Below are 22,485 nucleotides of genomic sequence, written 5' to 3' on the forward strand. Positions count from 1 at the left end.
AAAGGAGCATGATTCGTCTTTCCACCAAAATCAAATCATACCATCCACTTTAACGAACCCCAGGTCTTTTGTGGTCTCTATTGCAAGTTTCTGCTCGAATCTAGGAGTCCAAATAGAGCGAGTTGTGGCGCTATAACCAGGGCAAATAGTGTCCAGGGCATTCGTGGAAATACAATGTCCCATCCCAGAGGGTCCCGGAGTACCAAACCTTCTTAGCATGGTGCTCCCAACGAATACAACCAAATCTCGGAGCGTATGGTGGTGCACGGAAAAAAAAGTGTTCCGGAAATCATGCAAATCGTACCATGAAATCGTGAATATCGCGATTTTTGCTTTACGAATTTTTGAACTATGCATATTGGGCACGAATTATCCAGGAATCGTGAATAAATATGCATGACTTTCCATGACCGATTTCACTCGTAAACGTGAATAATGTTCATGATTTCATGAAATAGATGCATGTAGTCGTGAAAAATATTCACGATTTTATGAATAAAAATTCATGATTACGGTCGAAAAAATATACATCGTGAATAAAAATTCATGATTTCATGCATAAAATTCATGAAATCGTGAATTTTTATGCATGAATTCGTGCACAAAATTCATGAGTTCTGGAATATTTTTTATGATTTATTTTTGAAGGCGTAAAAAAATTCGAGATATCATGTATAAACTTCATGAAATCATGCATAAATTTCATGAATGCGTGATTTTTTTTTATGAATTCATGAATTTAATTCACGTTTACGAGTATATTCGGGCATGTCTAATCATGCATATTTATTCACGGCTACTGGTTTATTCGTGCCCAATATGCATAGTTCAAAAATTCGTAAAGTAAAACTCATAATATTCACGATTTCATGGTACGATTTTCACAATTTCCGAATTACTTTTTCTGTTCATTTACCATATTGTTCCACTGGGTGCAAATATCGGAATTGACAAGGAACCCTGTTTTGTGAAAAAACGGAGGACATTTTATGTATTGCCAATGTACTCTGGCCCCACCTGGCCACTTTGGAACTGGTCACCGGTTCCCGGTGGTCACTGGGGACAATTTGGAATGTGCAAGGAACCCTGTCATGTGACATATCAAAATTCATGAAATTCAAATCTTTGGCCATTTTAAGTGATGCCAACGTACTCTGGCCCCACTTGGCCACTTTGGAACCGGTCACCGCTTACCGGTGGTCACTGGGGACATTTTGGAATGTGCAAGGAACCCTGTCTTGTGACATATCAAAATTCATGAAATTTAAAACTGTGGTCATTGTATGTGATGCCAATGTACTCTGGCCCCACTTGGCCACTTTGGAACCGGTCACCGGTTACCGGTGGTCACTAGAGACATTTTGGAATGTGCAAGGAACCCTGTCTTGTAACATATCAAAATTCATGAAATTTAAAACTGTGGCCATTGTATGTGATGCCAATGTACTCTGGCCCCACTTGGCCACTTTGGAACCGGTCACCGGTTACCGGTGGTCACTGGGGACATTTTGGAATGTGCAAGGAACCCTGTCTTGTGACATATCAAAATTCATGAAATTTAAAACTGTGGCCATTGTATGTGATGCCAATGTACTCTGGCCCCACTAGGCCACTTTGGAACCGGTCACCGGTTACCGGTGGTCACTAGGGACATTTTGGAATGTGCAAGGAACCCTGTCTTGTGACATATCAAAATTCATGAAATTTAAAACTGTGGCCATTGTATGTGATGCCAATGTACTCTCGCCCCACTTGGCCACTTTGGAACCGGTCATCTGTTACCGGTGGTCACTGGGGACATTTTGGAATGTGCAAGGAACCCTGTCTTGTGACATATCAAAATTCATGAAATTTAAAACTGTGGCCATTGTATGTGATGCCAATGTACTCTGGCCCCACTTGGCCACTTTGGAACCGGTCACCGGTTACCGGTGTTCACTGGGGACATTTTGGAATGTGCAAGGAACCCTGTCATGTGACATATCAAAATTCATGAAATTCAAATCTTTGGCCATTTTAAGTGATGCCAACGTACTCTGGCCCCACTTGGCCACTTTAGAACCGGTCACCGCTTACCGGTGGTCACTGGGGACATTTTGGAATGTGCAAGGAACCCTGTCTTGTGACATATCAAAATTCATGAAATTTAAAACTGTGGCCATTGTATGTGATGCCAATGTACTCTGGCTCCATCTGGCCATCTTGGAACTGATTACCGGTCATTGCGGAAGAATTCTAAATTTACAAAGGTCCCAGTTATGTGATGTTCAAAAATGCCTTAAATAAATGAAAAATACAATCATAACTTTAGTAAAACCAACATTCAAAACTTGACATGAGCATTTCGGAAACGTTAATTGGGTACCGATCGTTTCTATACAAAAATACAACAAAAACTTTAATTAAATACAAAAAGACCTAAGGGATTTCATGTGCAGTCCAGACTCGATTGTCTGATTGTCTGAGTGCATAATAGAATAATCGATAATTCGTATAATTAAGCCATTATTTTTTGTCTCATTAAGAACTCCAGTTACAATAAAGTGATTAATTACAATAATGGGATTTTTTTTTGTTAATGCAGATGATCAAACACTTTAATTTGACGAAAATAGATTCATAGAGAGTTGAATTGAAAATTTGAAAAATAAAAAAAAACACCGAAATAAAATACTCAACATACTCAACAAATCTTAAAATACTTCAAAAACTCAAACTATTCAAAATAGGCAAAATAAATTAAATACTTCAAAAACTCAAAATATTTGAAATACGCAAAATACATAAAATAAATAAAATGCTCAAGATGCTTAAAAAACTAAAAAAAACTTTTTTTGTATACTTTATTAAAGAGTTTTTAAGCCGAAAACTGGTTCAACTCTTAACTTAAAATAATTAAAATACTTGAAAACTTTAAAATACTTAAAATACTAAAAATACTAGAAATACTTAAAATACTTAAAATACTTAAAATACTTAAAATACTTAAAATACTTAAAATACTTAAAATACTTAAAATACTTAAAATACTTAAAATACTTAAAATACTTAAAATACAAAAATACAAGAAATACTTAAAATACTTAAAATAATTAAAATACTTAAAATTCTTAAAAACTTAAAAAACTTACAATACTTTAAATACTTGAAATACTTAAAATACTTAAAATACTTAAAATACTAAAAATACTAAAAATACTTAAAATACTTAAAATACTTAAAATACTTAAAATACTTAAAATACTTAAAATACTTAGAATACTTAAAATACTTAAAATACTTAAAATACTTAAAATACTTAAAATACTTAAAATATTTAAAATACTTAAAATACTTACAATACTTAAAATACTTAAAATACTTAAAATACTTAAAATACTTAAAATACTTAATATACTTAAAATACTTAAAATCCTTAAAATACTTAAAATACTTAAAATACTAAAAATACTTAAAATACTTAAAATACTTAAAATACTTAAAATACTTAATATACTTAAAATACTTAAAATACTTAAAATACTTAAAATACTTAAAATACTTAAAATACTTAAAATACTTAAAATACTTAAAATACTTAAAATACTTAAAATACTTAAAATACTTAAAATACTTAAAATACTTTAAATACTTAAAATACTTAAAATACTTAAAATACTTAAAATACTTAAGAACTTAAAATACTTAAAATACTTAAAATACTTAAAATACTTAAAATACTTAAAATACTTAAAATACTTAAAATACTTAAAATACTTAAAATACTTAAAATACTTAAAATACTTAAAATACTTAAAATACTTAAAATACTTAAAATACTTAAAATACTTAAAATACATAAAATACTTAAAATACTTAAAATACTTAAAATACTTAAAATACTTAAAATACTTAAAATACTTAAAATACTTAAAATACTTAAAATACTTAAAATACTTAAAATACTTAAAATACTTAAAATACTTAAAATACTTAAAATACTTAAAATACTTAAAATACTTAAAATACTTAAAATACTTAAAATACTTAAAATACTTAAAATACTTAAAATACTTAAAATACTTAAAATACTTAAAATACTTAAAATACTTAAAATGCTTAAAATACTTAAAATACTTAATATACTTAAAATACTTAAAATACTTAAAATACTTAAAATACTTAAAATACTTAAAATACTTAAAATACTTAAAATACTTAAAATACTTAAAATACTTAAAATACTTAAAATACTTAAAATACTTAAAATACTTAAAATACTTAAAATACTTAAAATACTTTAAATACTTAAAATACTTAAAATACTAAAATACTTAAAATACTTAAAATACTTAAAATACTTAAAATACTTTATATACTTTAAATACCTTAAATACTTTAAATACTTTAAATACTTTAAATACTTTAAATACTTTAAATACTTTAAATACTTTAAATACTTTAAATACTTTAAATACTTTAAATACTTTAAATACTTTAAATACTTTAAATACTTTAAATACTTTAAATACTTAAAAAACTTTAAATAATTAAAATACTTAAAATACTTAAAATACTTAAAATACTTAAAATACTTAAAATACTTAAAATACTTAAAATACTTAAAATACTTAAAATGCTTAAAATACTTAAAATACTTAATATACTTAAAATACTTAAAATACTTAAAATACTTAAAATACTTAAAATACTTAAAATACTTAAAATACTTAAAATACTTAAAATACTTAAAATACTTAAAATACTTAAAATACTTAAAATACTTAAAATACTTAAAATACTTAAAATACTTAAAATACTTTAAATACTTAAAATACTTAAAATACTTAAAATACTTAAAATACTTAAAATACTTAAAATACTTTATATACTTTAAATACCTTAAATACTTTAAATACTTTAAATACTTTAAATACTTTAAATACTTTAAATACTCTAAATACTTTAAATACTTTAAATACTTTAAATACTTTAAATACTTTAAATACGTTAAATACTTAAAATACTTAAAATACTTTAAATACTTAAAATACTTAAAATACTTTAAATACTTTAAATACTTTAAATACTTTAAATACTTAAAAAACTTTAAATAATTAAAATACTTAAAATACTTAAAATACTTGAAATACTTAAAATACTTAAAATACTTAAAATACTTAAAAATACTTAAAATACTGAAAATACTTAAAATACTTAAAATACTTAAATAAATTAAAATACTTTAAATACTTAAAATACTTTAAATACATAAAATACTCAAAATACTTCAAATACTTTAAATATGTTAAATACTTTAAAAAATAATTAGCTACAATATTAAAATTATTAACATACTTAACATACTTTAAAGAACATCTTTCAAAGGCTTAAAAAACTTGAAATACTTAAAAATTTCAAAACCTGGAAAAATAAATGAAATACTTAAAAAATTTTAAAACATAGAATATTACAATACCTGAAAAAATGAAAATACTTAAAATCACACCTTTAAAAAATGAAAATTTCAAATACTTAAAATATTTGAAATACTTGAAATATTAAAATACCTAGAAAAAAATTAAATGCTTAAAATTATTTAAATACTTAACAAATTTTAAACACTTGAATAATTTCAAATACTTGAAATGATTAAAAACTTTAAAAACATATAATATCAAAATACCTTAACAAATGAATATACTTAAAATCATTAGCATATTAAACATACTTCAAAAATCAATATTTCAAATACTTAACATATTTTAAAACTTATTAAAATCATTAAAATTATTAACATACTTTACCTGTCCCCATTTCTAGCTCAAAACAAATCGCCGAAATGTCACTCAGCGCATCCACGGGAACCAATAAAAAAACGGGATTTTTTCGTTTCCAAAACCAAAACAAACTTCACAGTCTGTCACACGCGTAGAATGCCCCGGCAATTGACAGAAAACCGAAATCCCTACGAGTCCTCGACCAAGAAACTGTCACACGCAGAGATAAAACACGGGAACAGTCTTATGGACCATGTTCCCTTTGATTCGGCAATCAAAACAAACACGCGAACCAACCGGGAACTGTTCTGTCTTTTGCAGATTGTCCTCACTCTTACCTTGTTACTCCTCCTGCCGCTCGGTCCTCCTCCCGCGCTCTGTCCTCCTCCTGCCGCTCGGTCCTCCTCCTGCCGCCCGGTCCTCTTCCTGCAACTTGGTCCTCCTCCTGCTAGCTCTTGGCTCCGTTGCCATTTCCAACGGAACGGCCGCAGATCTTTTCCCGGTTCTGGTGGACAGCACCTCCAAATCCCGGGTCCACAAATCACGATCACTTTCACCGGCAAACACAACAAACAGGACACGACAAATCACAACGCGATTGACTTCGTGGCTAATAAACACGCGGCTGAACTGGCAAGCGAAAAACAAACTTGACAGTTCGAGCGAAACTGTTCTTGATTGATCAAGATCACTCGTCATAAACATGGATAAAAATTCATAAACCCATGAATGTTATGCACGAATTCATGCATTTTATTCATGAAATCATGTAAACTTTCATGAAATCATGAAAAACATGATTCATAAATTCGCGAATAAAATTTTACGGCGTAAAATTTACGCATGCATAAATAATCGTAAAATCATGAATATTTTGCATGAATTCATGAAGTTTAGTCATGACTTCATGTAAATCAGTCATGAAATCATGAATAGTGATATGCATGATTTCATGAAGGAAAATTCATGAATATTCGTAAAAATGTTTTAGCCATGAATAAAATTCATAAATTCGTGCATTTTTATGCACGATTTCATGAATAAAATTCATGAAATCATGAAAGGTATCACGAAATCATGCACAAATTTATTCACGAATTCATGAATCGAAATTCACGATTTCTCGCACACTTTTTTTTCCGTGTGTGTCCCCACGCTTCTTCCTCCCCTGTCGATTCAGAATTGTGTTGCTGTTCGAACACTCAGTGCTCAAACTCAACCCAATTACGGATCATCTCTGCGATACGGCTTTACGCAGTAGGCCTGGCCGCTTTAACGCTTGTGATGTTTCAATGCATTTTCAATGCAATGGCGCACTACAAATGTTAATAAATGACAACAAGAGTGCTAGGCGTCATCTAACCTAAGGCACTCTCCAGGATCCCTTCGAAAGATTGGCTGCGCTAGGGTCTGATTAGATTAGATTAGATTAGAATCTAGGAGTCCAAATGCTTGAATGGGGAGAGCACCCAAACCTAATTTTAGTCCAAGCATCCTTCTACTCCAAGGTTCGAACTGACGACCTTTGGATTGCGAGTCTGACAAAAAAGCAATGGTCACGATCGAAACATTAAAAAAACTCGAGAAAGTTGTTATTATTTTGGTATTTTCAAAAACGGATAATTTTGAAAGAATATGAAAACTAATTGGGTAATTCTCCGCCAACTCACACAGCAGTTGCCCCGACCCCCCTTCGATTTGCGTGAAACTTTGTCCTAAGGGGTAACTTTTACCTCTGATCACGAATCCGAGGTCCGTTTTTTATATCTCGTGACGGAGGGGCGGTACGACCCCTTTTATTTGTTAACATGCGAAAAAACGGGTGTTTTTCAATAATTTGCAGCCTCAAACGGTGATGAGATAGAAATTCGGTGTCAAAGGGACTTTTATGTAAAATTAGACGTCCGATTTGAAAACGTATTCCGAAAAAACGTATTTTGTATCGAAAAAACCACTAAATTTTTTTTAAAAATTCTCCCATTTTCCGTTACTTGACTGTGAATTTTTTTTTGGAACATGTCATTTTATGGGAAATTTAATGTACTTTTCGAATCTACATTGACCTAAGGAGCGGCCGTGGCTAAGTGGTTACGGTGTTCGCTTTGTAAGCGAATGATCCTGGGTTCGATTCCCATCTGCTCCCAACGAGAAATTATAGGAAATATAAATCTTGAAAACTCTAAACATGAACGAAAAATCAAAGTCGCTCGAGTCGGGGTTCGATCCCCCGTCCTTTGGATTGGTAAGCAAAAATGCAAACCACTGGGCCATCGCGACTTGGTAGGCTATGACTGGAAATAGGAATACTGCTACTGTTACTACATACGCGCTGGGTCCTTGTCCATTTGACAAGGGTTCGGAAGTTCTAAATCCGATTGATGCAAACGTTCTTCAGGGCGGGGCTTGTCGACTGAAGCTGAGGGACCTCGCGCTCGGCTAGCCAGCGTAGAAATGGGTCACCGATGCTCGGCAGAGCTGACACCATCCAAATGCCTATGCGAGTTATTTACATGTATAGAATGTAGATCTAAAAAAATACATGGAAACAACTCAATTTGTAAGAAGCGATCGCGTGGTCCCGTTTGGTTGGTTGTACACACACACACACACACACACACACTTTTCGAATCTACATTGACCCAGAAGGGTCATTTATTCATTTAGAACAAAAATTTACTTTTAAAATTTCGTGTTTTTTTTTATCTTTGCAGGGTAACATTTTAGAGTGTAACAATATTATACAAAGTTGTAGAGCAGACAATTACAAAAAAATGATTTATAGTCATATGGGACTTGCTTATAAACATCACGAGTTATTGCGATTTTACGAAAAAAAAGTTTTGAAAATGTTGGTCGTCGTTGATCATGGCCGTTCATCGTCACCCGCGACAGACACGGACGATGAAACAAAGAGAAACGCAAAAAGTAACTTTTTTTCGTAAAATCGCGATAACTCATGATGTTTTTAAGAAAACCCCTTATGTCTTTATATCAAAATTTTTGTAATTGTCTGTTGTACAACTTTGTAGAACATTGTTACACTCTAAAAAATAACCCTGCAATGTTAGAAAAAACACGAAATTTTAAAATGAAAAATTTTGTTCTAAATGAAAAAATGACCCTTCTGGGTCAATGTAGATTCGAAACATAAAAGTCCCTTTGACACCAAATTTCTATCTCCTCACCATTTCAGGCTGCAAATTATGTTCAAAAATGGAAGGGGTCGTACCGCCCCTCCGTTACGAGATATCAAAAAATTCGTGATCAGGGACAAAAGTTACCTCTAAGGACAAAGTTTCACGCAAATCGAAGAGGGGTCGGGGCAACTTTTCCCGATTTCGTGTGAGTTGGTAGAGAATTACCCAACTTTAACTTATTTAAAAAAAAAATATGTACAGCTCAATTTTGAAAACTATAACAAAAATATAAATCTTCTTCCTTTTCAAAAACTGCTCATATTTGAGAAAATAAAAAAAAAAACTAACAAACATAATACAGTCATCCCTCATATTCGGAGCAGTTTACAGATCGGCCAACGTTCAAAAAATCATAGGAAATCGTTAATTGAACATAATGATTTGCTTTTATTTTCATGAAAAAGCTTTTCTTGTGATCTTTCAATTGATGTATTGACCGACTGTAAATTTTTACGTTTCATATCAAATTAAAAAAAAACATTGGCCCACGAACTCCAAAAAATCGAAACAATTTTTTCTTACAGATGTAAATAAACTTTGGTTCTCTCCAGCAGGGTTGATTGATATGCACGGTGTCGTGCTTGAATCATAGGAGACGGGTATCAAGTCGTCACCAAGCACGCATGTTTTTCAGAGCCTATGGTGATGCACGTCACTTTTTTCTTTTCTCGTGCTTACTTTTCTGGTAAGCACGTCACTTGACAAGCACATAACTGCACGTGTGCTTATTTCAAGCGGACTTTTTTGAAACTTTAATAAATAAGGTTTGTAAAATAATAATTTTTAACATTAAAAAGCTCTTTTATGTTTTAGATTGAGAATGAAACACATTAATTAATGGAAAATTCGACGGCAAATCAAATCGACTTTACAATCTAGCCGGGAGTGTTATTTGCCGGTTCTGAGGCCTGATGTTGGTTGCGATAATCCTGTCTTAAGTTGCCGGATGCAGTTTTCATAGCTGATTTCCGCGGATGGTTTCGTTTTTGAACTTCATGCCGGTTCCGGGTTCATGGATGACCAGCGGACTTTGATAGTTCCAACAGGTAGGCGTCTTGGCTATTCGTCATCGCTCAGTGGCGGCCCCAGCACTTGCTTATGCGAGTAACCCTACTTTGAAGGTAAGGCCTGAGGGTGGTCGACCACTAAACTACGGGTTGTAGTCCTTTTACTGATTCATGCTACTTAGTCCGACAAATCAGTGGCAAGGTGGATGCTCTGTGACTGGCCTCTTGGTTCCAACGATGGCAAAGCGATAGCTTTTTTATAATCTGCGCTCTACAAATTTAACCGAAAACATGTTTCATGTTTTTGAAGTACTCGTCATTTTATCACACCAGTTTGAGTTTGGACCAACTCTCATCGAGTTCGTTGATTAAAAAGGATGTGGCTGTGTTTAAAACTGTAATTTAAATATAAGCACGCGAAAACATAAGCACTGCGTGCTTAACATAAGCACGCGCACTGCTCAGCAATTTGTCATGTGCAGAGCCAAATCAAAGTACACTTAGAAAATTCATGTGTGTCTATTCATCAACCCTGCTCTCCAGGAGTACATATTTTTTACAAAATAATGACTTCACACACTGAAACCAACGAAACTAAAAACTTAGTTACGTTTTATGAAAGGTCTATTACCTTTACTAGTGAAATAGCAAGAGAATGTAAAAATAAAGGTCCTAAAAATAGTAGGGCCACCAGAAAAGATGCATTTTGTTTGCTATTGATAAATTATTACAAAAGTTTTCTGAATTTGTGGGTGTTCCGAATATGTGGGATGACTGTACATTTTTAGCTTTTAAAAAGACTTCGAACAAACTCGAAAAAATATATTTAAAAAAAAATTCGGCGGTGCCAAGAAGAAATCTAAGGAAATAAAAATTGTTGTTGTATCTTATCAAAGAAGTTCACATTTATTCAAATATTGTGAGCTCTAAAGGTACTTTTACAGATAAAGAGTTTTTTTTAATTTGATTTAGGGGGAGATTTGATATGTTTTGTGTTAAAAAGTATGTATTTAGATGAGGCCAATCGATCAGAAAGCTCTAATGACGCAAAACGGCTTCTTTTGACATAGGAAAAGGGTGTTTATTTTGCGTGTACATTATTCAGTAATAGGGCTTGTTTACTTGTTAACCGACACCAAATTGTTTGTTTGGTGCTTTGCTTAATGTTTTCCATTTTCCAACTTGGTGACATGCTGTCTTGTGGGCACTGATGTTCATCAACAATAAAGCACAATTAAGCGCAACCAACACAAACTTTTCACTTTTGAACTCTGTGGCTGTGGCGGCGATGTCTTACAAAGCACTAACACACTTGCAACAACAACATCTGAAGTGGAGTAATATGTTGGGGAGGAGAAGGAGTGTAACGTTATGTTCATTCGAACCATTTCGCTGCTCTTTCTGCTGTTGTTTACCCTTACTCTTTCGTCACTGGCTTTTTTTTATTTTATTTTGTTATTTTTTGCTCCAACTCACTGCACTTTCGCGATCGCGCTGATGAAGCTTTGTTTTTAGTTGAGTGGTGTTTGCGTTTTGCTCAAGAGTAGTAGTTTTTTCCCCTGTGTTCAGTCTCGGTTTGTTACTTTTTGTCAAAAAATGTTGTTCAATCGTGTTTAGTGCTATCGTACAGGGAGTTAATGTGTTCTGTTTGTTTTATTTACTAAGATGTTAAACTGTGCAACAGAATCGGTGTTTTTTGCTTGATAAATAAATGAAAGCCAACAACATCTAACAGCGAAGGAGTAGTAAAACATGGGTTAGTGTTTAACTGTTTTAAGGGGAATCACAAAATTTTATATTGCAGAAAATTTACTAAATCAACTATAATGATGATTTTCAATCATTCCTAAAAGTTTCATGAAGATATTTCGTGGCTAAACTAAGTAAGAGACAGTTTTACCAAGACTTATACGTAGTGCATGACAAAGTCCGATTCCCAAATTTTTCTTAAAAAAAATGAAAGCTGACGATTTTTTGTTGAAAAACCTAAAAATATTTTTAACTGTTTAAAAAAAAATCGGTCTTCGTCATGCATACAGGTCCAGTTTAACAAGTCATCATTAAAATTTTGAGCCAAGTTGGACAAAGCAATGTTGACATAACGTGGCACTGCTAACTCTTAATAGCTGTATCTCGGCAATGATACAACCAAATGTCTTAAAATTTGTTTTGTTAATAGATGAAAATGTATATTTGAATGCCCTTCAGAAAGATTTAAAAGATGTTTAAAAGTGTGCTATATGCTACACTTGATAGGTCTAATCCACTTTCTGATCAGAAACCAATACGCCAACAATTATATGTATGGAAGCAATCCCTGGAATTAGCTCTTGTATACATAATAAATCCAACAGTTAAACATTAAATGCGCATCAATCGAACGAAAGTGCTTTCTCCGCTGAAACAAACGAAGCGTTTCAGCCGATTCTTGGAAAGCAAATGTTTTCGCTGATCAGTAAGAAAAAAAAGTGGTCTATCACATCTTGTTCGGTCTTTGTTTTATTTCAAGTTATACTAAAATTGAATTGACAGGAAAATAATTCAAAAAATATGTTAATAAAACTATTTACTAAACCAGATTTCCCTGGGCCTTGTAAAGTCAAGGGGCATGATTTGATCCTAGTGCATTAGTTAAAATTTGGGTATACATTCTTTTTTAAAAGCACTATGGACACCACTTCATGCTACGAGAACTCGCTTTGTCGCAGCCCCAGGGCTTAAGCGTTGACCGATAAGCTGTCTTCGTGAACTAGGAAGTTCTCCGATAGTGAAAATATCACAATTTCACAAGACACCGCTGCTTCTGTGACTTTTTCACTATCACAATGTAGGATTTAGGTTGGGACTTCAGGATTGTACAATTGATTTGTTGCTTAGCATTAGCATTTCATATAAATCTGTATCCTTTCCAAATCTATTTGATGTTAAAGTTAGTTGCAATTGTTAAGTTAGAGTAATGCTGTCACTAAACTTTGATTGATGTAGAATACTAGGCATTCTTTTATGTCAAATTGTCCATAGAGTCTCGATCAATCAATAATGTAATGATATCGGACAAAATTCGTTGATCTGTTGAACTAACGGTTTTCGGATTATGGTTGTATCGACCATTGTTGCGAATCGAGGAACTACGGATCTTTTGACGTAAATGGTCATTTCTTTTTCAAATCGCGATTTCTATCCTATTTGTATATCAGTTCATAATTTTTTATTGTTTTTGATAGAAGTACTACTACAACAGTTACTACAACAGGCAGATCTGATTCTAGTTGTAATGTACGACAAGACTACTGACGGACGTGACAAGACGAGGGCCCAGTTTAGAGGTTTCAACATCAACGATGTGCGGCTGGATCACCCTCCCAAAAAAAAAACAAAAAAAAAACAAAAAAAAAACTATTTACTAAACCAGATTTGTTTTCCTTCTTCTCCATTTTTCCAGGCGAAAATTGCCGTACTGCTCGGTGAGCGGAAAGGCCAGGAGTCCCTCAAATCGGACCTGATCCGGCGCATTAAGATGCTCGAGTATGCGCTGAAGCAGGAACGAGCGAAATTTCACCGGTTAAAGTACGGCGTCGATCCGCCGATGAACGATATTAAGCCACCGTCGGACGAGCCAGGCATCGGCACCGAGGTCGCACCAGGTAAGTGGTTCATTTTGATATGTTGAGAAAAAAAAAACTTGTCATAAACGATAGTATCATGTTGCATCATTTTGATATCAAAATGTAAGATTCTACAAAATAATATAACATCGAGATTTGCATTCAAATAATTAAGAATAAGTTGGTTTGTTTATGCCAATTTCATGCCAAATAAGTAGTCGGTTGTATCCGACCCTCCCTGATATCAACAGACCTTTGTAAACATGTCATCGTAGGCTCATATAAGCATTTTTTGTTAATTTGATTATCGTAGGATCTCAAAGCCTTTCCATTATGTGCTTGCAATCAAACTTGTATATAGCAATTCCCCACGAAAACAATACGATTCGAAAAAAAAATCTCCGTTTCTGGGGGTTCCTTGGCCGAAATAATTAGACCCGACCCTACGCCGTGTTAGGGTTGTCCGAAAAATTGCTATTTTTGGCGTAAACAAAAGGGTATTAGATGGCTTTTAAGACACAATAGAGCAGTTCTCTACGGAATCGGTCTTTTTTCTTTAATTTTAATTTTTGTATTTTTTTAATCCGGCTGAAACTTTTTTGGTGCCTTCGGTATGCCCAAAGAAGCCATTTTGCATCATTAGTTTGTCCACATAATTTCCCATACAAATTTGGCAGCTGTCCATACAAAAATGATATGTGAAAATTCAAAAATCTGTATCTTTTGAAGGAATTTTTTGATCGATTTGGTGTCTTCGGCAAAGTTGTAGGTATGGATATGGACTACACTGATACACGGTAAAAACATTTTTGATGATTTTTTTATTTAATTTTTTGTCACTAAAACTTGATTTGCAAAAAAAAACACTATTTTTATTTTGTGATATGTTTTAGAGGACATTAAATGCCAACTTTTCAGAAATTTCCAGAATGGGTAAAAAATCATTGACCGAGTTATGATTTTTTGAATCAATACAGATTTCTTCAAAAAATCGAAATATTGGTCGCAAAAATTTTTCAACTTCATTTTTCGATGTAAAATCAAATTTGCAATCAAAAAGTGCTCTAGTGAATTTTTGATAAAGTGCACCGTTTTCAAGTTATAACCCTTTTTAGGTAACTTTTTTGAAAATAGTCGCAGTTTTTCATTTTTTAAAAATAGTGCCCATGTTTGCCCACCTTTGAAAAAAATATTTTTGAAAAGCAGAGAAAATTCGCTATATTTTGATTTTTCGGACTTTGTTGATACGACCCTTAGTTGCTGAGATATTGCCATGCAAAGGTTTAAAAACAAGAAAATTGATGTTTTCTAAGTCTCACCCAAACAACCCACCAGTTTCTAATATCGATATCTCAGCAACTGATGGTCCGATTTACAATGTTAAAATATGAAACATTCGTGAAATTTTCCGATCTTTTCGAAAAAAAATATTTTCAAAAATTTTAAATAAAGGCTAACATTTTAAAAAGACCAAAAATTCAATATTACGCCCTTTTGATATGTTAGTCTTGATTTAATTTTTTTTTAAATATTTTTTTCGAAAAGATCGGAAAATTTCACGAATGTTTCATATTTAACATTGTAAATCGGATCATTAGTTGCTGAGATATCGGCGTTAGAAACTGGTGGGTTGTTTGGGTGAGACTTAGAAAACATCAATTTTCTTGTTTTTAAACCTTTGCATGGCAATATCTCAGCAACTAAGGGTCGTATCAACAAAGTCCGAAAAAGCAAAATATAGCGAATTTTCTCAGCTTTTCAAAAATATTTTTTCAAAAGTTAGCAAACATGGGCACTAAAAAAAAAAAAGGTTCCTCGTTTTCAAGATATAGCCACTGAACGTTTGATTTCAATCAAATATTTGTAGTTTTTTCGATTTTTAAAAATAGTGACCATGAGTGCCCATTTCTGATTTTTTTCAGAAAATATGCTATAAAATTGTCTAAAAGTCGTATAAGATTGGTGCTCCCAACGAATACAACCAAAATCTCGGAGCGTATGGTGGTGTGTCCCCACGCTTCTTCCTCCCCTGTCGATTCAGAATTGTGTTGTTGTTCGAACACTCAGTGCTCAAACTCAACCAAATTACGGGTCATCTCTGCGATACGGCTTTACGCAGTAGGCCTGGCCGCTTTAACGCTTGTGATGTTTCAATGCATTCCGATGCAATGGCGCACTACAAATGTTAATAAATGACAAGAAGAGTGCTAGGCGTCATCTAACCTAAGGCACTCTCCAGGATCCCTTCGAAAGATTGGCTGCGCTAGGGTCTGATTAGATTAGATTAGATTACTGCCCATGATCGCATAAACGCCCATATGAATTTTCATCGTTTTTGAGTTAATAATGCAGTTTGGTTCAAAATCGTGTGCTCCTTCAGAAAAACTTATAACATCCAGTACTTTGTTCTAGAAATCAGGAGGAAATTCAGTTTTTTCAATGCACGTAGCCTTATGTATGGGACAAACTTCAAATGCGTTTTCCTCAGCTTGCTGTTTTTGCATATGGGAAATTTATGCGAACATGGGCAGTATAAAAGCTATTTTATTTCAAAAAACAAAACTCGCATTTTTGTGTTTGACAGTTTGCCAAACTCGCAAACAAAGCCAATTGTAAGCAAGCTGACGTTTTCGCAAACAAACAAGGCAGCCAAACTGTCAAAAAGTTTGTTTGCGAGTTTATTTGTTTGTTTGTCGTAGTCTAATAGCTATTTAAGTTTAACCCAAACAACCCTTCATTTTCTTATGCCGATGTCTCAGCAACTAATGGTCCGATTTTCAATGTAAAAAAAAATGAATCTTTCGTGAAATTTTTCGATCTTTTTGAAAACAATATTTTTAATTATTTTGAAGCAAGAAAATATATCAAAAGGGCCAAACATTCAATATTATTTGATTTTGGCATGAAATGAAAGTTTATGTAAAAATTCCTCATAATTTTGCGTTTAGAATTGATGGACTTAGCTTAGGTGTGATATACAGTCATCCCTCATATTCGGAACAGTATACAGATCAGCCAATGTTCAAAAAATCATAAAAAATTGATAATGCCAGAGTTTTTTTTAAATAGGACATATAAGCTCTGTATTTTTGTTTACCTTCTTGTGTAAGCTTTGTTTCTCTCCAGGAGTACATATTTTTTACAAAATAATACCTTCACACACTAAAACCAATGGAACTCAAGGTTAGTAATATCTTATAAATGGTCCGATAACTTTTTTGTTAAAATATCTGTTAAATTCAGGTGTTCCACAATTGTGGGAGGCACAATAACATCCCACAATGATGGAACAGGCAATTTGGAGGCAGTGTTTTGCTGTTCTGGATAAAATAGTCTTGAAATGCAGTTTTTTGTTTAAAAAAACATCTTTACTAGTGATATAGCAAGATCATGTCCAAATAAAGGTCTTAAAAATCCGTAGTAACAGTTCAATAGGGCGAATCTGCGTTTGTAAACAAGCAGTCTATCGAAGGGGATAGACTGCTTGTTTACTTTGTTTGTTTATTTGTTTAACACCAACAGGCACCACATGCCCAAATGGTGTGCTTAAAACTAAGTACATGTACACAAATTATCGCCTAAAAAACAATAAAAACTTATTTTTGATGACGTCACGGGACAGATTAAAATCGAACAAAGAAGCTACAAAATTGAATGCTCTGTGTAGTCCCGTCAACGCGCTATGCATAGCATAGTTCGTCCGGCGAACAGGAACACGCAAGAACGGAGTGTTACGAAGCGTTCGAAGCGGGGCCATAATGTCTAGTCCTCGAAGAATGGCTGGGCACTGCAATCTAGAAGTCAGAGCGTCGGAGATTACGAGTGCACGGCTGACATTTCTACGCACTGCTAAGGTGTCAAGGTTGATCAGTTTACAGCGGCTTTCGTAACTAGGCAGATGAAATGGATCCCGCCAGGGAGTCGACGGAGCGCGAACCGGATAAATCTTCGCTGCACACTCTCAATCCGCACCGCACTGTTTTCGTAGTAGGGGCTCCATACGGCAGAACAATACTCCAGCGTTGAACGGACCAGAGCGCAGTACAGAGCCTTCAAACAGTAGACATCTGTAAAACCTTTTGCTGCACGGAAGATGAAGCCGAGCTGTCGCGAGGCTTTGGAAATCATGTATGATATGTGCTGCTTGTATGTGAGTTCCGTGTCAAGAAGCACGCCGAGGTCCTTGACACAGTTCTCCCGGGGAATTAATGTGCCGCAGATCTGGTAGTCAAACTTGATTGGGTTGCGTTTCTTGGAGAAGGTGATGACAGAGCACTTGGTGGGGTTGACGACCATTCGATTTGTTTCACACCAGTCCGCGAAGATGTTCAGATCCTGTTGGAGGGCTTGAGCGTCGGCTGCATTATTCACTTGACAGTAGATCTTCATGTCGTCTGCGTAGGACAGACGCGGTCCAGAGAGGAGTGGTTGCAGTCGTTGTAGTATAGAAGGAAGACGAGTGGTCCGAGATGACTTCCTGTGCGATACCTGAAAAGGCCATCAAGGCAGCCGACAAGCAGTCTCCAATCTTGACGTTGATTTTCCGGTCGGCCAGATAGGACTGGAACCAACTGAGGAGAGTCCCGCCGATTCCCATCCTTTCCAGTTTTGCGATCGCAATAGCGTGATTCAGCTTGTCGAACGCTGCCGACAGGTCGGTGTACACCGCGTCGGTTTGCGATCTGGCGGTGAAGCTGTCGGTCACGAACCTCGTAAACGTGAGTAGATTCGTCGTTGTTGACCGCGATGGCATAAACCCGTGCTGGTCCTCGCTGATCAGGTTTTTGCAGAAGAAGAAAACTGGAGCCATGACCGCTAGCTCGAAAAGTTTCGAGACGGCGCACAGTGCTGATATTCCACGATAGTTGTCCACGTTCCGTTTATCACCTTTCTTGTGTACCGGAAACATGAAGGCGTGCTTCCAGAGCTTCGGAAATGATCCAATAGAGAGGGATAGATTGAAGAGGAGATAGAGAGGCTCCAGGAGCCCGTCGATGCATTTTTCAGGACGATCGATGGAACTCCGTCCGGGCCTGTCGTGTTGGATATCTTGAGCTTGGCTGCGGCTTCCAGAATCTTGGAGCGATCGATTCTAATGCTGTTCAGACCCAGACCGTTTGTTGGGACGTTGCTGGCGGCGGCGGTGACTTGTTCTGGTTGCAGGTCCTCTAGCGTAAACACGCTCGAAAATTTCTCGGCGAACAGCTGGCAGATCTCCTCCGTATTCGATGCTGTTTCGTCTCCTAGGAACATAGATGACGGTAACCCGATTTCTTTCCGCTGCTCGTTGATGTACTTCCAAAATCCTTTCGGGTTAGACTTGAGTTTCTTCTGGGTACGTACTTCGTGATCGGCATGACACTGTCTACTCATCCTTTTGTAGCAGCTGTTGAGTCGCACGTAATAGTTGTGCAAAGGTAACGTCCGATGTTTGGAGAATTTTTCAGTGCCGACCTCTTTGCAGCTTTGACTCTCCTAAGCTCGCTAGTTTGCCATGGAACACGAGCGTTCGTAACAGGTTTCTTCGGTACGTGCCTGTCGATGGCGTAGCTAAGAATGTTGGTAAAGGTCTGTACGGCCTCGTCGAGATTATCCTTGTCAAGTGTGTTCTCCCAATCAATGCTTTGCAGGAGCTCTAACATGCTGGGAACGTCTAAATTGCGATAGTCATAGCGGACTTCACAAACAACTGGCGTGTGCTCGGTGGCCAAACGGACCGGCAGGGACAGCAGCAGCGGCGGATGATGCCGGACATCCTTAACTAGCGGTGCCGGAGCGATGACTAGCGGGGTGCGGTATCTGGGCAGCTGACAAAGCAGAGGTCCAACACCACGTTGTTTTCGTTCGGGAAAGAGTTGATCTGTTGAAGCAAGGAGCTGGAATAGCTGTCCAGAAACTCCGTCACGTGCGCGGCCTGGGTTGAAAGCGCAGAGTCGGCATACAGAAAACCATCGCCGCTGGGACGCCAGATCAATCCTGGCAGGTTGAAATCTCCGAGGACGATGAGTTCATCGTAGGGGCGGGCCATGGCAGAGACGGCCAAAACAGAAGCTGCGTTGATTTCAAACACATTTGCACTGCTGGTTAGATCGGGGGGGATGTACGCAGCGCAGATGAAGACGGTATGGTCATCGAGATCGATGGCGACCCATACTTGCTCGGCACACTTCCATTCATCGGACACAACAATTCGCGCTCGAAGTCCGTGACGAACCGCGATAGCAACGCCCCGCCATCTCTCTTCTGGCTGTTGACGAACTGCTCGCGATCACCCCTGAAGACCTCGTAGCCGTTCCCGAAAACTTGAGTGGACAGTGTGCTGGCCTTTAACCAGGTCTCCGTTACTGCGATAACATCATATGAGACGGCGGAGCATGCGAGACAGTACTCCAGAGCTCGTGTGTTCATGCCACCGACGTTCTGGTAGTAGATGTTCAGCGACTCGTTACACGGCAATCGCGACTTTTGGCCTCGTCCCGGACGCCTTAAGGGAGTGGCACTGGAAACTGGATATGCATCAGGAGGGGAAGGGCTCAGACGGTGTGCGTACTGGCCTGACTGTGACGACTGGAAGACCCCGACTCTACTTCCGACAGCAGGATCGGGATGACTAAGATGAACGCTGGCTGCGGACTGCGCGACTGTGCCGAAGAGAGTCGGGGCTTCCTCGGTACTTTGGGTCGTGCATCCCGATGTCCAACATGCCGTGGGCTGCGGCGGTGCAGCAGCTCGTAGGTCGCCGTCGGGATTGTGTCGGCTCAAGCAGCTTGAAGGAGTAGCACTGGAAACCGGATATGCATCAGGAGGGGAAGGGCTCAGACGGTGTGCGTACTTGCCTGACTGTGACGACTGGAAGACCCCGACTCTACTTCCGGCAGCAGGATCGGGATGACTAAGATGAACGCTGGCTGCGGACTGCGCGACTGTGCCGGAGAGAGTCGGGGCTTCCTCGGTACTTTGGGTCGTGCATCCCGATGTCCAACATGCCGTGGGCTGCGGCGGTGCAGCAGCTCGTAGGTCGCCGTCGGGATTGTGTCGGCTCAAGCAGCTTGAAGGAGTAGCACTGGAAACCGGATATGCATCAGGAGGGGAAGGGCTCAGACGGTGTGCGTACTTGCCTGACTGTGACGACTGGAAGACCCCGACTCTACTTCCGGCAGCAGGATCGGGATGACTAAGATGAACGCTGGCTGCGGACTGCGCGACTGTGCCGGAGAGAGTCGGGGCTTCCTCGGTACTTTGGGTCGTGCATCCCGATGTCCAACATGCCGTGGGCTGCGGCGGTGCAGCAGCTCGTAGGTCGCCGTCGGGATTGTGTCGGCTCAAGCAGCTTGAAGGAGTAGCACTGGAAACCGGATATGCATCAGGAGGGGAAGGGCTCAGACGGTGTGCGTACTTGCCTGACTGTGACGACTGGAAGACCCCGACTCTACTTCCGACAGCAGGATCGGGATGACTAAGATGAACGCTGGCTGCGGACTGCGCGACTGTGCCGAAGAGAGTCGGGGCTTCCTCGGTACTTTGGGTCGTGCATCCCGATGTCCAACATGCCGTGGGCTGCGGCGGTGCAGCAGCTCGTAGGTCGCCGTCGGGATTGTGTCGGCTCAAGCAGCTTGAAGGAGTAGCACTGGAAACCGGATATGCATCAGGAGGGGAAGGGCTCAGACGGTGTGCGTACTTGCCTGACTGTGACGACTGGAAGACCCCGACTCTACTTCCGGCAGCAGGATCGGGATGACTAAGATGAACGCTGGCTGCGGACTGCGCGACTGTGCCGGAGAGAGTCGGGGCTTCCTCGGTACTTTGGGTCGTGCATCCCGATGTCAAGCGGCAGCCGAATACTGGAGCTAGTGATCCATTGGGGCCGGCGCCCCGTCTGAGTTCCCCGAGCGGGGTGTCAAAAACGGTTCAACGTCGCGATTGTCAGGATTGGGGCTGGCAGAACCTGATGGTGTGAGAGTGATCGGTATGGTCGCGAGAGACAGCATTGGTTTTTTTGCCCGTTGTCCATCACCATTGCTCGGCGAAGAAGATTTTCGTTGCAGGTCCTCAAATTCCCTAAAGCCGCAGTTGCCAGGCCAGATTGCTGGGTTTAGAATCGCCGCCTTGTGTCCAAGATTCACCGCGACTTTGAACGAGATGAACGGTAGAGTTAGCGGATCGACCCCTTTGACCAATGCGGTCACTTGAACCAGTTCGTTCTGACCGATGGCATTTTCACGAGTCCTTCCACTTGTGTAGCAGTCGTGTGGTTGGCGAAGCGTGTCACGTACAGCCGGAACAGACTTTCTTCTGGGGGGATGCAAGTGACACTTGCACTCGCTACTTCGTTCGTCCCAAACACCAAGGGCTTCGGCGGAACAGGATTGGAGTCACGGGTACGTTTCGGAGTAGGCTTATTCCTTGGCGTACCTAATTTATTGGCAGTTGGTGTTAGGCTGCTGACGCGCTTGGAGAGCAGCAGCAGCTGCTTCCCATTCTCAGTGATCAGGTCCCGCAGCTCGGAGTTTTTGCGGTCTTGTTCATCCTGCATGTGGTCGACCGCATCGCCGACGGACTCCATTACGGTGCGGAAACGAGCCACCTTCATCAGCTTCGAACACTCGTCGCACATCCAAAACATATTGAAGCATTCGTTGATGATCTTCAGGAACGAGGTGTTCATCTTCAAGCTGCCCGTCTTGGTACAGCGCATATGTACGACCCTTCGCAGAAGCCCATGCACTTAACGAACGGCTCCTCATCCTTGACCTGTTTGGCGCAGTAATCGCAAGCAGAAGCCATGTCCAAAATTTCGGCAAATAATTTGTGCAGCCGCAACCAATAAACACCACCGGTAGAGATGCCCTTAACGACGATGTTGTGTTGGAGGTTCACTCAACGGAGTAAAAACACGCAGGTTTCAACCAGCAACCAG

At 37.9% G+C, this 22,485-nt stretch overlaps 1 protein-coding gene across 7 annotated transcripts in view; it reads left to right on the top strand.

Moving 5' to 3' along the window:
* LOC6034105 (striatin-3) overlaps nucleotides 1-22,485 on the top strand; it is an 83,728-nt gene that overhangs the window by 55,270 nt on the left and 5,973 nt on the right. For all 7 annotated transcript variants that reach the window (XM_038257333.1, XM_038257339.1, XM_038257334.1 and 4 more), the window contains exon 3: nucleotides 13,406-13,607. In XM_038257333.1, the coding sequence (XP_038113261.1) occupies nucleotides 13,406-13,607 (202 nt within the window). The remainder of the gene's footprint in view (nucleotides 1-13,405; nucleotides 13,608-22,485) is intronic.

The sequence above is a fragment of the Culex quinquefasciatus genome, chromosome 2, assembly GCF_015732765.1.
Source record: "Culex quinquefasciatus strain JHB chromosome 2, VPISU_Cqui_1.0_pri_paternal, whole genome shotgun sequence".
NCBI lineage: Eukaryota > Metazoa > Arthropoda > Insecta > Diptera > Culicidae > Culex > Culex quinquefasciatus.